General features: G+C 39.2%; 1 protein-coding gene across 1 annotated transcript in view; it reads left to right on the top strand.

Annotated features, from left to right (window-relative positions):
* Positions 1-2272: 2272 nt before the first annotated feature.
* Positions 2273-15684, top strand: part of SLC27A6 (solute carrier family 27 member 6) — a 71419-nt gene continuing 58007 nt past the window's right edge. The window contains exon 1 of the mRNA XM_052643912.1: positions 2273-2798. Coding sequence (XP_052499872.1) covers positions 2273-2798 — 526 coding nt within the window. The remainder of the gene's footprint in view (positions 2799-15684) is intronic.

The raw sequence follows: 15684 nt of genomic DNA, 5'->3' as shown, positions 1-15684 counted from the left end.
GTGTAACACATGAGTTTTTCATGAAGTTAATTTGATTTATTCTCAAAGACTGTCTTTTATTATAATGGTATTCCTTTTCTTCTTTTTAATACTGAAGTAAATTCTTCTGTTTATGAAACAATGGTCACAGTAGATGATAATTGTTTTAATGTGAGCTTCATGCTTTTAATTTTACATATTAAAAATATGGCACACCTATGTTTCTTTACTCATTTTCCACTAGAGAAAGACAGATTTTACTTGTATTGGAATTCAAAAGTCTGAGACCAAGTGCTACATATTCTATTCTCTGCTTCAATTATTGTTTTCTAGGAGGTGTCTGATTCAAACTAGAGCTAGGAAAGAAAAGCATAGCATGTCAAAGATGCTTTTCAAGTTGTAAACTAACTTCTCAGTTGTAAACTACTGGATACTAATACTTCTCTTCAAATGGAAAGGTGTTTCTGAATTGAAAAGAGTAGTGTTTCTGAATAAATTTAGAAAGGATTTTCTTGATCTACACAAAAGAGTTTTAAGATCCTCATTCTTTTAAGCTTTTCACTATGACTTCAAAGTAATCATTTTCAGATTAATAAACCAAAGTCTGCCTTGGAGTTATAGTTTTTCATTTATTAGGAAATCTGAGGTTATCTAGAACCCAGCTGGAGAACATGATTGAAGAAGGAAAAGCTGACAAAGTGAGGCAGTGCTTAGTTATTTCAATATGTGCAATTAACCGTTTATACACACTTCTTAAAGGCAGAGCGCTGGAATGGTGGTATCTACAAGGAAAAAAATACATAATTAAGTACCCTTCAGTTTATCTTCAGTAAAATTTCACCGTTGTATAAAATTTATTGTTATTTTTAATTACCTGTTGCCTCTCCACTTTGCCCTCCCCCCTTTTAGAATCTTTAGTTTGATGTTCTGATCGTTTTTTAAATGATCTCACTGGAAAAAAATCATTTTATCCTTTTTTTTTTTAATGTGGTTGTGAATATGGACTTAAGCTCTCACTTCAAACAGTACTTTGGAAAATTTTGTAAAAAGCACCATCAAGGCACTCTAAGGATTGAACTTTAGTATAAATGTCAATACCAACCTACTAATATAAGTTTTCAAAACTACTTTTTGTATAACTGCAAACTCACTTTGTGATGTTTTATGAACAAAGAGTTCAAATATTCCTGCATCTGTCCAATTCATAAATATCTTTTTCGTCGCCTGTTTCCCTGTTCCCTGCCTATCCCGCCCCCGCCGCCCCCTCTCGCCCCCCCTGTTGGCAGCTTTAGTTTTTCTTGTCTTTAATTCTTCCCCTCGCCTCTGTAGCCTCTAGTTTAATTTCCTTTATTGACCATTTATGGAATGAATGAACTCCCCTACCGGGTTCCAGGAGCCTGGCTGCCCTCTGCCCCATGCTGTGCGGCTTTATCTCCTGGGACTCGGGTCGCTGCACACCAGCCAGCGGAGGACGGGCGGAGGAAGCTGCTGCATCGACCGCGGTCCAAGCAGGGTTGGCCCGGCGCCTGGTGGCAGACGGGAGGCGAGCCCCTTCGTTGGGGCTCGGAGGAGAGATACCCCAGCTCAAGAACCTAGCAGGGGAGCTGCGATCCGCGTAGAAGGCAGCTTTTCCCAGCGGGCGCGGCCGTCACCTGGGAGTAGCGCGGGGACCCATCTCGCCCGAGGGGAGCCCATTGGGCGCTGGGCTGCTACGCGGGGCACAGCCGAGGCGGCGCTGCGGGCCCGGAGATCCCACAAGACCTGGGGACACCCTGGACGGAGGCGTGGCCCCGACACCCTGCGCGGTTCTGCAAGATTGAGGCAGGAAGCCGCTGTGTATCTCAGTCTTCGCCACCCCAGCTTCTCTCGACTCGAATTCAGCCTCCAAGTTGCAGGCACCGGAGAGTATCTGCCCCCGAGGGTGGTGGGGTATTCTCAGTTGCTTGAGAGGCACCGGGGACTGATCCAACCAGCCCGGAGAGAACTGGTAGGTGCCTCAAAACTCCGCAGGGCGCGGGCCGCCGTCGGGGTTCAGAAGTCAATGTGTGCTGTGCTGCATTCCTCGATGCACCCCGGAGGCCTCTGAGCTTATCTCACACTCGAACTGCTCACCCGCCAGGTGTCCTAGGCCTTATCCCCAGCATTCTTTGGAGCACCTTCTGTGCAGAAGACTTTTAACTCAGTTTCGCAAGAAGTCTTCTCCCTCCCATAAAGGTTGGGGCGAACTGCAGGTGCTAGCCTTGCACGCTGCTGACTGGTGGTCTCGGCAGAGAGGGGCCCCCGGGAGAGAACAATGGCAGAACCGGGATCTGGGCTGCCTTCTGGTCTTGCGGCCCCCACGTTCCTACCGTGGCTAACAGGACTAGTAGCTGGAATGGTCTTCCTGAGCTTCTTGCAGAAACTCCTGTACCCTTACTTCTGGAGTGACCTCTGGTACCTGCTGAAGGTGGTTCGCTGTGGACTTTGGACAGGAAAGCACAGACAGAAAGGGGAGCTAGTCACTGTCCTGGATAAATTCCTGATCCAGGCCAAGAAGCGGCCGCAGAAACCTTTCATCATCTACGAGGGAGACACCTACACCTATGAGGATGTGGACAGGAGAAGTAATAAAGTGGCCCATGTCTTCCTGAACCATTCCCTGCTGAAAAGGGGTGATACTGTGGCTTTGCTGATGAGCAACGAACCAGATTTTATTCACGTATGGTTTGGCCTGGCCAAGCTGGGCTGCGTGGTGGCCTTCCTCAACTCCAACGTTCGATCGGTCTCCCTCCTGCATTGCATCCGCAGCTGTGAGCCCAGGGTCCTCGTGGTGGGTGCAGGTAAAGTGTGGGAAATGAGCTGCTTGAGCAGAATGGCAGCCCTGCCTCCTGTCCCACCCCCACCCGCCTCATTTTTTTGTTAGAATCAATTAGCAACTAGTATCCTGGGTATGTGATGAAGTATGGATGTTAAGGGTACAAGTGGTTTAATTTCCCCTTCTCTCACTTCAATCACTGTTGTAGATGACTAATTATCAGGACAGCTTCTGAAGAGCTTTACTGAAATCTCAGACTTTTCTGAAATCTTATTATTTTAGCAAAGGGACAGGATGAGTCTAAGGGGCACATTTTACTGTTCTTGCTACCTTCAGTGAGTACAAGAACACAGAGAGAGCTTGGTAAATTCTAAATTTTGTCAGATCTGACAAAATTATCTGATGTGAAGGAAGATGATCCTGTTTCATTGTTGAATACCTTCTGCCTCTAATAGTAGCACTATGGAGGTTGACTGCCTTTGCAGAAGAAACATGTTTAATTAGAAGTGCATGAATTCTTGTCTTTACATCTGCCCTTATTCTGCACTGCCTGCAAGCTAGGATTTGCCTGGCAAAGTTGGACTCCCACCTCCCAGCCAGTGGCAAGCTCTTGGCAGACTCTCAGTCTCTTTCTCCCCCGTCTCCTTACCCCACCGGTGCATCATTTATTTTTCTTTCAGTAAGTGCTGACCTTCTTCCCCTCCCCTTGGATTTAGGCTTTGGATATGTGTACTGACAGTGAACTATAAAGAAAAGGTTTTGGTTGAGTGCCTGACTAATGAAGAATCTAGGATGATAAGTTGCATAACAGGGGAAGTGAAGTATGAAAATTGGTAACTTATTTGGTATAATCTAAGTGGTCTATGCATATGTTTCTTTCATGAGGGTAGGAAGGTAGAGGATCATGGCAAAGACCTTAGTGAAAATATTTAAGTATTTTAGGTTAATAGATACATTCTGACACCTCATATGGACTTCTCAGATGACACTAGTGATAAAGAACCGGCCTGCAAGTGCAGGAGACATAAGAGATGTGGTTTCGATCCCTAGATCAGAAAGATCCCCTGCAGGAGGGCATGGCAACTCACTGCAGTATTCTTGCCTAGAGAACCCCATGGACAGAAGAGCCTGGTGGGCTATAGTCATATAGAATCTTTAGATTCACAGAGAAATATGGGGAGGGGGGATCTACATTTATATACCAGTGATTTATAAAGTATAATACTTTGTGTGTACCCTTTCTTATATAATAATTGTATAGCACATGAAAATGAGTTAGCCAATATATAGTGAAAAAAAAAAAAGGTTATTTATTCAAGGCTTTCACTTTTGCTTGTTTCATTTGTCCTCCCAGCTCAATTTGTGACTAGATGAAGAAGCAAAATGTTTGTTCTTTTTAAAGGCATTTTATTTTAAATATAGCAGTGTGTACATGTCAATCCAGGCTCCCAAATGTGTCTTATTACTCTTAAGGACTGATTTTATCTTAAATTGCTGGAGTGGAGAAACCAGAAATCCTCTTTTTTTTCTTTTTTAATTCAACAGTCATATCCTCCGAGATTGAAATTCAACTCTTCACCTTGGAAAATTTCTTTGAACTGTAGCAATAAGCAGAATAAAGGAGTCACACTAGGTTCCGTAACATGGTGAAGCAATGTTTACCTCTCGTGCCATGGGCAGTGACAATATGAATACAGCAGGGAAAACTATCACAGTTCATCTTTGGATATATTCTGACATTTTAGTTGCTCATTCTAATTTAGATTGCAGTTTCTGGAGCCAATCTAAACCTTAAATTGTGCAAAGAGATTAATAAAGCCATAAATTCTCTTTAGAAGAGCAAACTAGAAGGGGCACAATATCTCTGAAAAGATTTCTGTGGCTATGATGTTGAAGTCAACCTGAGAAACATCCCATATCCTGTCCCCTGAGGGACTCCTCCTGAAGTGTGTAGGGCTGTTTAACTCTCAGAGTTTTCAGACTTTGGTGTTGACTGAGCTGTTGCCCAATTAGGACCAATTAATTCTGCAGTTTTACTTGTGCCAGCTTTTGCTTTGCCAATAACTAATAGCATTGTTTCCTTGTTTTTGATTTTACCATTAGCAGACAAGTTTTGTATATGAAAGCCACCTTGGCATGCTGGAATTTTAAGCCAAACGTGTTTAATTACTTTGCTCAGTAAGTAGGTACCTGGAGAATTCAACCTTAAGTCCTAGTAACAGTTCTTTATAGCGCACCTCCAAAATATGTAAATAGCATATGTTTCTTTCAAAGATGGGACAGTTCCCTTTTAATTAACTGCTAGTTTTGTTTTGTTTTATAAGACAGCATGGTTTCCATCACAGTCACTTTTCTGTATTTGAAGCTCTTACCCTGAAAACTGTATTCTTGGCATCCTGAGTCTAATCCATGAGCAATATATACATACAATTTTTAGAACTTTACATTTCAGAGTTCTTAAATTCTCACTGGATGTTTCTAATGGAGATGTACTATTAAATCCTTATATCTCCAGCAAGAGTGTATTAAAGTGGAAAGCGCAGACAGTGGTTTAGAGAAGCTGGACAGCCCCAGGTCTCACTTCTGATCTGCCACTTCTTAATTGTGTGATTGAAAAACAAGGTCCTCAGCTGCTTTGAGTGATACTTCGCTTTGCTGTGAATTGGTGATAATACCATCTCCTTCACAATGTAATTCTGAGGATTAAATGGCAAAGTTTTGGTGAAATGACTAGCTGAGTCAGTAGTGCATACAAAGTAAATCCTTGGTGAATCAAAATAATTGCTATTATCATTGTAAAGTCATTGGAGGCTTTTACTAAGGGATTTCACTTGAATTTTGATGCCACTTTCTAATTTGGTATTAGCTACAAAAAAGACTAGTAACTCGTCTGTTTGGTCTAGGACGTTTAACACTTTGCTATGTTTTAGCAAAATTCATAAGTTATGTAAAACCAGTGTCAAACAAGTTTTATAGGCAGGCCAGATAATGTCCATGGTGGTCCGTGGTGATAGATGACATTACAATCATGACAGTTGCCTGATAGTTCTGTCTCCAGAATAAGAATAAACCTTATTCTTGCTCTAGTGCTTGCTAACAAAGATGTCAATGTTTCCATTTACTCAAGGCTGACTATGTAAAAGGTGCACCCAGTACCTTTTGAAAGGCAAGTGCACAGCTATAGTTTAGAAACGGAGAGGGAAAGAAGTTCACCTAGGGTCTAGGGTGACACAGCTTAGTAGGTGCAGAACAGACTCAAAACCTGGTCTCTGATCTATGACTCTGCTGTATTATACATTATAGCCCAGTGGTTTCTGGGGCTGTTAATCCCCTTTTGCTATAACCATGAAAAAATTGCATTCCAGTTATATAAATATAGTAAAATTAAAAGCTGCCAGTGTTAAAACATCAGGTTTTTCATGCTCCTATCACTAGAAAAAATGTAAATGCTTATAAAACTATTAGTCCTTTTTCTCAGTCTGAAGACTCAAAAATAGTTGCAAAGATGTATTAGTGTATTTGTGTAGTTTGATTTAGAAGATGTACCAAGTGGCATCCCAACTTTCTTTGGAAAATTTCAGCACTTATTGAATATTAAATCATCTTAGATCAAACCTAGTCCTTCCCCGCCAATATTTCAACTCTGATTTTGCCAACAATACCTACAGCCAATATTATCATCTACCTATATAGGCTTTCCTCTTTACTCAGAACAAACATGAAATGTTGAGGTATTTGTATGTAGTATTTAAAAGTTTATATAATTATATCCTTTGACATATTTAGCAATAATAAATGTCTTCCTGTTTAAAGCACTATGTAAGTAATAAGGTGTTTTTAGACACATTGCCTTTTGTCATCTTCACCACAGCTATAGTCTGGTTCCGAAGAGGAGGGAAGCATGGATTGGAGTGGGCAAGTACTTTGGTCAACTCGTGCATTTAGCAGAGGCAGTGTGGGAACGGGAGCCTGGATTTTCTGATGTTGAGCACACCTTTGTCTTTGTCCTCATTTCTGCTCTTGCCCATTTCCTCATCTCCATCTTTTCCCTTTCTCTTCCCTTCCCTCCAGGCCCCTCCGTCTGCCCTGCTGCTTTCCCGCAGTTCTCTCTGTCAGCTTCCATCTGGTCACCTACTTGGTTTCAGTATTTTCCCCACCAATCCTCTTGCCTCTGGCACTGTGTGCCATGGCTCTCTCAGTGACTTAGTGGAATGGCAAAGATGTGTTTGCCAGATCACGTAGAGGTACTTGTGCAACTTGGAGGACATGGCCAAGAGCTCAGATGTAAGCTCTTTGAGCTGAGGAAGTTTGTTCTGTTTGCTGTTAAATTCTTGGAACTTAGTGTAAAAGAGATGCTCAATAAGTAATTACTGCCTGGATGAATGAATAGGTGATTGACCTAATGAAAAACTGTAAGGTACACAAGGGGCATTCAGTAACTCTTTACTTACTTGCCTGTTTTTGCCCAGGAATTGTCCCTGTGCTGTTCTTCTGATAGTTGATTTTGGCAGTAGATATATCAGTGAGTTACTGGTTATGTTATTTTATATCAGTGTTGCTAAATGTTAGAATCATGACTCCCTGAAAGTCAAAAGCATTTTAAGCTTTGTAGTCTTTAGTTTCTAGACTTAGTATCCCCAAAATTTCAGATTTACTTGCATTTTTGTATTTTCTGGGCTCAGCAGTAAAGAATCTGCCTGCAGTGTAGCAGACGTAGGAGATATGCATTCGATCCCTGGGTTGGGAAGATTCCCTGGAGAATGGCATGGCAACCCACTCCGGTATTCTTGCCAGGAAAATCCCATGGACAGAGGAGCCTGGTGGGCTACGGTTCATGGGGTTGCAAAGAGTCAGACACGGCTGAAGCAACTGAGCATGCATGCATTCATGCATGCGTGTACTTTGCACTCTCTCCTTTCTCAGTGTATCACATATTAAATCATTATAATTATAAGTAAATAACTGAAAAGTATATATTAATATTACCCTGGCCCTTTTTACTTTAGATTCAATAGTATTTTGTGTCTCAGCCTTCTGGGAAGGGTTTTGTTTCTTTTCACAAGAAATCCGCTCTTATGTCGGTTCTCTAAACTTACAATAATGCGTGCAGTGTTGTCCTGTCTGTTTTCATGATCTGTCGCATTCACACTCTGCAGGGGCAAATGTTCCAGTGAACAATCAAACCATTGTTATTCTCCAAATGACTTTCAGCCGTAAAGACATCTGCTTTTCAAAGACCAAGGGGAATAGTTAGAGGAAAAAATAAAAACCCTTTAAGTTCTATAGAAAGGAAGATGTATTCAGATAGGTATGTGGCTCCTGTGAACTTGTATTATTTTATCCATGTACTATGCTAGTTTTGACATATCTATTTTCATTTTCAAGGCATTTTTATACTTTTATGTAGAGTAGAATGAATGGCCATTTTGCCTTTTTTTTTTTTCTCCCATTTTAGACTCAGCTAGGTCAAGGAATACCTCCATTCCGAAAATATATATATATATATATATATATAACTAATTTTGATTGTTCATGATTTACTAGTTGGAAAAGGTAGTATTCTAAGGATGATGGTTTTCTTCACTGATCATGAGGATACCGACCCTGGAGTTCTTATATACAGTTTATGCTGAACACATGTTTGCTATAAGGGAATGAAACTTGAATACTGACAGGAGCAAAAACAATTTAAAGAGGGACTGTGCCTCCTCAGAGAAGTCGCAAGGCCAAACTGGAAAAACACACATCTGAGTAATAATTATTTATTGGAAATAGAGTGTGTTGAAATAACAACAAATAAAGTATTCTACATTTTACTTTCTTGCACAATTTTGCCTATAATAAATATACTGTCTATGCCCTAAAAGATGTGGGGACAGCTGAAAATGAAACCCAGAAACCCATTTACAAACTTGTGTGTACCCATTCAGAGCAGTTAATAAAATTGCTTCAGGGAGGAATATGTTATCATGAATGAAATAATAATGTACTTCCTAAGGCTATTATTATCAGTAAACTATTATTTGTAAAAATAACTGACACATTGTTGATGATGAGATTAGTGTCTGGCCTGATAAGAACTATTGTTATCTACATCATGATATATATTGCTTTAGGATTGCTTACTTAAGCATCAGTTTCCTTAGGCACCATAACCTGCCCAGGTGTTTTGTGAGAAACCCATTAAGCTGTTGTTAAGCACCAAATTGGTAGTTAAGAGCATGCGATGAGATCTACAATTTCAATTTGGTTTCTGTGTAAATATTGCTTTGCAGTATGGAAACCTCACGTTAACCCTGTATAGTTGAATTTCATATTAGTTTTAGTAATGCATAGAAGTTTATTTTTTAATATAAATTTATTTATTTTAATTGGAGGCTAATTACAATATTGTATTTGCTTTGCCATACATTGACATGAATCCACCACGGGTGCACATGTGTTCCCCATCATGAAGCCCCCTCCCAGCTCCCTCCCCATCCCATTCCTCTGGGTCATCAGAGTGCCCCAGCCCCGAGCATCATGTATCATGCATCAAATCTGGACTGGCGATTCATTTCACATATGATAGTATACATGTTTCAATGCCATTCTCCCAAATCATCCCACCCTCTCCCTCTCCCCCAGAGTCCAAAAGACTGTTCTATACATCTGTGTCTCTTTTGCTGTCTTGCGTACAGGGTTATCGTTACCATCTTTTAAAATTCCATATATATGCATTAGTATACTGTATTGGTGTTTTTCTTTCTGGCTTACTTCACTCTGTGTAATAGAGTCCAGTTTCATCCACCTCATTAGAACTGATTCAAATGTATTCTTTTTAATGGCTGAGTAGAAGGCACTGGCAACCCACTCCAGTACTCTTGCCTGGAAAATCCCATGGACAGAGAAGCCTGGTAGGCTGCAGTCCATGGGGTCGCGAAGAGTTGGACACGACTGAGTGACTTCACTTTCACTTTTCACTGTCATGCATTAGAGAAGGAAATGGCAACCCACTCCAGTGTTCTTGCCTGGAGACTCCCAGGGACGGGGGAGCCTGGTGGGCTGCCATCTCTGGGGTCACACAGAGTCGGACATGACTGATGCGACTTAGCAGCAGCAGCAGCAGCAGCAATACTTCATTGTGTATATGTACCACAGCTTTCTTATCCATTCATCTGCTGATGGACATCTAGGTTGCTTCCATGTCCTGGCTATTATAAACAGTGCTGCGATGAACATTGGGGTACACGTGTGTCTTCCAATTCTGATTTCCTTGGTGTATATGCCCAGCAGTGCGATTGCTGGGTCGTATGGCAGTTATATTTCCAGTTTTTTAAGGAGTCTCCACACTGTTCTCCATAGTGGCTGTACTAGTTTGCATTCCCACCAACAGTGTAAGAGGGTTCCCTCTTCTCCACACCCTCTCCAGCATTTATTGCTTGTAGACTTTAGGACGCAGCCATTCTGACTGGCGTGAAATGGTACCTCATTGTGGTTTTGATTTGAATTTCTCTGATAATGAGTGATGTTGAGCATCTTTTCATGTGTTTGTTAGCCATCTGTATGTCTTCTTCGGAGAAATGTCTGTTTAGGTCTTTGGCCCATTTTTTGATTGGGTCACTTATTTTTCTAGAATTGAGCTGCAGGAGTTGCTTTTGTATTTTTGAGATTAGTTGTTTGTCAGTTGCTTCGTTTGCTATTATTTTCTCCCATTCTGAAGGCTGTCTTTTCACCTTGCTTATAGCTTCCTTTGCTGTGCAGAAGCTTTTAATTTTAATTAGGTCCCATTTGTTTATTTTTGCTTTTATTTCCAGTATTCTGGGACATGGGTCATAGAGGATCCTTCTGTGATTTATGTCAGAGAGTGTTTTGCCTATGTTCTCCTCTAGGGGTTTTATAGTTTCTGGTCTTACATTTAGATCTTTAATCCATTTTGAGTTTATTTTTGTGTATGGTGTTAGAAAGTGTTCTAGTTTCATTCTTTTACAAGTGGTTGACCAGTTTTCCCAGCACCACTTGTTAAGGAAATTGTCTTTTCTGTATTGTATATTCTTGCCTCCTTTGTCAAGGTGTCCATAGGTGTGTGGGTTTATCTCTGGGCTTTCTATTTTGTTCCAGTGATCTATATTTCTGTCTTTGTGCCAGTACTATACTGTCTTGAAGACTGTGGCTTTGTACTAGAGCCTGAAGCCAGGCAGGTTGATTCCTCCAGTTCCATTCTTCTTTCTCAAGATTGCTTTGGCTATTTGAGGTTTTTTTGTATTTCCATACAAATTGTGAAATTATTTGTTCTAGCTCTGTGAAAAATACCGTTGGTAGCTTAATAGGGATTGCATTGAATCTATAGATTGCTTTGGGTAGTATACTCATTTTCACTATATTTATTCTTCTGATCCATGAACATGGAATATTTCTCCATCTATTAGTGTCCCCTTTGATTTCTTTCACCAGTGTTTTATAGTTTTCTACATATATGTCTTTGTTTCTTTAGATAGATATATTCCCAAGTATTTTATTCTTTTGGTTGCAATGGTGAATGGAATTGTTTCCTTAATTTCTCTTTCTATTTTCTCATTATTAGTGTATAGGAATGCAGGGATTTCTGTATGTTGATTTTATATCCTGTGACTTTACTATATTCATTGATTAGCTCTAGTAATTTTCTGGTGGAGTCTTTAAGGTTTTCTATGTAGAGGATCATGTCATCTGCTAACAGTGAGAGTTTTACTTCTTCTTTTCCAATTTGGATTCCTTTTATTTCTTTTTCTGCTCTGATTGTTGTGGCCAATACTTCCAAAACTATGTTGTACAGTAGTGGTGAGAATGGGCACCCTTGTCTTGTTCCTGACTTTAGGGGAAATGCTTTCAATTTTTCACTATTGAGGATAATGTTTGCTGTGGGTTTGTCATATATAGCTTTTATTATGTTGAGGTATGTTCCTTCTAGTCCTGCTTTCTGGAGGGTTTTTATCATAAATGGATGTTTAATTTTGTCAAAGTCTTTCTCTGCGTCTATTAAGATAATCATATGGTTTTTATTTTTCAGTTTGTTAGGGTGGTGTATTACATTGATTGATTTGTGGATATTGAAGAATCCTTGCATCCCTGGGAGAAAGCCCACTTGGTCATGATGTATGATCTTTTTAATGTGTTGTTGGATTCTGTTTGCTAGAATTTTGTTAAGGATTTTTGCATCTATGTTCATCAGTGATATTGGCCTCTAGTTTTCTTTTTTTGTGGCATCTTTGTCAGGTTTTAGTATTAGGGTGATGGTGTCCTCATAGAATGACTTTGTAATTTTACCTTCCTCTGCAGTTTTCTGGAAGAGTTTGAGTAGGATAGGTGTTAGCTCTTCTCTAAATTTTTGGTAGAATTCAGCTGTGAAGCCATCTGGTCCTGGGCTAAAAGTTTAAAGTTAAATGTTCGCCAGTGTTTTAAGAGCTATGAGCAATTACCTTTGAAAACATCAGTTTGTTTTATGTAGAATAAAATAATTTATGGAGTCAGAAACGGCAACCCACTCTGGTATTCTTGCCTGGGAAATCCTGGTGGGCTACAGTCCACAGTGTTGCAGAATCGGACATGACTGAGCGACTGAGCACAGCACAAGATCATTTTAAAATAATGTCTGTAAGTCAGGCAGAGAAACACAAATATCATATGGTATCACTTATATGTGGAATCTAAAAAGTGCTTCAAATAGATTCAAATGGACTTATTTACAAAACAGAAACAAACTCAGAGACATAGAAAACAAACTTACAGTTACCAAAGGGGAAAGGAGGGAAGGGATATATTAGGACAGTACTATATATAAAGCAGTTAATCAGCAAAGTCCTGCTGTATAGCATAGGAAACTGCATTCAATACCTTATAATAAGCTATAATGAAAAAGAATATATATGTATGTATGACTGAATCATTTACTGTACATCAAAAACTAACACAGCAATGTAAATCAACTATACCTCAATTTAAAAAAAAGTTTTTAATGCAGAATGAATAGCATAATTCACACTAATGGTATATTCAAGGGATATATTACATTTTTACTCACTGATTTCATAGTCTCAGAAATGTGAATGAAACATAGCAATGGTATAGAAACAAGAAATTAATTTGTACAAACAGTGGTAAATGTTTATAAGCAGAGATCATAATTTACCTCTTTTTATGCTTGCAAACCCACCTAAACCAGTGCATGCGAGAAACAGTGTGTATTTCTTGGAAGAATCTATTGCTTTGAAAAGAGAGATTCAGTCTTTTCCTGTGTTGTAGACTTTGTTAAATCTCATAGAATTTTCATCTGTCTCAATTTCTTATGGTAATTTACTGTTACTACCTGTACCTACAGTGGAGCCCATGAGTTGCATTCCATACCCAGCGCCTATGGTTGTATGCCAGGCACAGCTGGTGAAAGGGTAGAGTAGGACAGCCATTATTCTTTTGAGGTGCTTACAGTTCTGTGGCTTTCAGTGGTAGGACACTTAACTAAGAGTAAATCTTCACGAAACACAGCCAAGTTTCATGAAGTACTTAAACAAAAGCTATTTTGGGGGGCAGGAATAAATATGTAAAATTTACATTCAAAGTGACACTAAAACTTGCCATTTAATCAAGAAAGCCTGACAGTGACAAGTAAATAATGATCCTTTATCCCCTACAAGATTTTTCAAATTTCTATCTCAATTTTCACTCTCCTCATCCATACTTCCTACCACTATTAAAGAAATAACTTGTTTAGATAAAATTCTGTTTGTTATTTCTAAATGTCTCAGCTAAGTCAATTTCATTATAATGTATGAAGGAGATTAAATTGTATCTCCTCTGATTCCTAGAAATCCACTCACTTCCTTTTTCTTATAAAGGTCATGACTCTTAGTAAATACTATGATTTTTCTAGAGTCTACGGTTCCAACAAAGATTTTGATCCACAGTTAATCATATTGTAACTTTCTTGGCACCTATTTTGCCAATTTAGACACACATATATTAAGAACATATAAAATTTATCTTGTTAATTTACAGTTCCACGTGACAGATTTGAAGTTAAGGGAATGAAATGGGTCAGTTTAGACTTGTACTTATATATTCAAAATGCCAGAGAGAATCATTTAAGCAAAATCTAGTGCCAAAAATTAAGAAAAAATACAAAGTCCAGATCATTTGCTTGTCTTGTTTTTTCATTTATTTATGACTCATCCTTCCCCTAGTATTCCTTATGATTTTTTCACTTCTCCTTCTTATCTAAGCAATCTGTATACAGCAATATGCTGTGTATGCTCAGTAGGAAAAGATTTTTCTCTGGAATCTGACATCTTATTTTATTTGGATTTGTTAAAAAAATAAAAATTAATTCAAAAAATTTCAATCGCCAGTTTGCCTCCCCAATCCTAACATATCAACTCCTTACCATTTTTCTGGGTTTCCTTAGTTTTCTTATGAGTTTCCCAGTCCTATTTGATATATTTCTCTTGCTGCTCCTTTGTAATCAATCTGGATTATAGATTTTGAGGAAGTAAATCATGAGTATTTTTTTCAAATGTTTTGTATTTATAGTAGAACTGAGTCAGGGCTGACAGATGGCTGTTTGAAAGAACCAGACACTGCTTTACATTTCTAGAAGTATGTTTAATGCAACACCCTGAATTTAACTTTAAAATAAAATATATCAAGTGATTATTTTTTAATTCTTGTTTAAAATTATTTTTAAAAAGTACTTAAATGGACAGGTCTATAATTGTGTGGACTTTACCATTCTGACCAGGGTATATTTTACATTTAGTTGTATTTTTATCACTGGCTTCATTTATGAGGTAATATATAGATTTTAGAGTTAGTTAGACTTAGGTTAGACTAGCAGTTCTATTCACCAACTTGTGACCTTGGTTGAGTTAGCTTCCCAGGGCTGCTGTAATAGAATAATACAAACTGGGTAAGCTTAAAATACAAAAACTCATTCCCTTTCAGATATGGGGACTAAAAGTATACAATCAAAGTGTCTGCAGGCCCATGTCCCCTCTGAAGGGTCTAAGAAAAAAAATCTTCCCTATCCTCTTCATAACTTCTGGTGGTTGCTGGTGACCTTAAGCATTCCTCACATTAACTCCAAAAGTGAAAGTGAAGTCGCTCAGTTGTGTCCAACTCTTTGCGACCCCATAGACTGTAGCCTACCAGGCTCCTCCATCCATGGGATTTTCCAGGCAAAAGTACGGGAGTGGGTTGCCATTTCCTATTCCAAAAGGCCACTGCTTAATGTCCCTGTGGATGTTAACAAAGATTTTAAAATAAATAATGTAGCACTCAGAAATCCCTTTTATCTCAAAAAGTATGATGTGTTGTAGGACTGTGAAAATAAAACTCCAGCACCCATGTAGAATATGAAAGTGAACATGGTTAAAGATCCATGTTAAAGGAAGGGAGCATTACATTTTAAAAGAATTTAAAGAATATCAAGAACTGTTTGTCTGTCTAATCTAGTGAGAAAAAAAAAAGATGCCTCACTTGCTTATACATCATCCAGGAATGATGATGCTCTGCTTCTTTTGTGTCCCATAGAGTGCCAGGTACCCTCACACTAAATATTTCCTCTTCAAGGATTTGCACCCACCTTCTAGCTCCCTCCTTTTCTACCAGTATTGTCCTCCTAGAGAGATGACAGTTTCTCCTACATTGAAGAGCAGATTAAAAAGGTCTAGTCAATCTCCCAGAGTACCTCAACACAGTCTCCCCTACACAATCACTCTTTGGTTATCTGTACAATAGATGATTCCTGAGATGAGTATCCCTTTGCCTTTCTCAAGCCTGGATTTCAACCCAGACCCTTGATATTGTGAAAATGCCTAAGCTCTTCAGGCCTGAGGACACCCGCGTTTGCAGATTTCTACTCTTTTGACTTCTTTTTTGCTTGATGCTGGTTCTAATGAGGC

The sequence above is a fragment of the Budorcas taxicolor genome, chromosome 7 (assembly GCF_023091745.1).
Source record: "Budorcas taxicolor isolate Tak-1 chromosome 7, Takin1.1, whole genome shotgun sequence".
NCBI lineage: Eukaryota > Metazoa > Chordata > Mammalia > Artiodactyla > Bovidae > Budorcas > Budorcas taxicolor.
The sequence above is the reverse complement of the archived record's forward strand: the minus strand, read 5'-3'. Positions and strand labels throughout refer to the sequence as shown.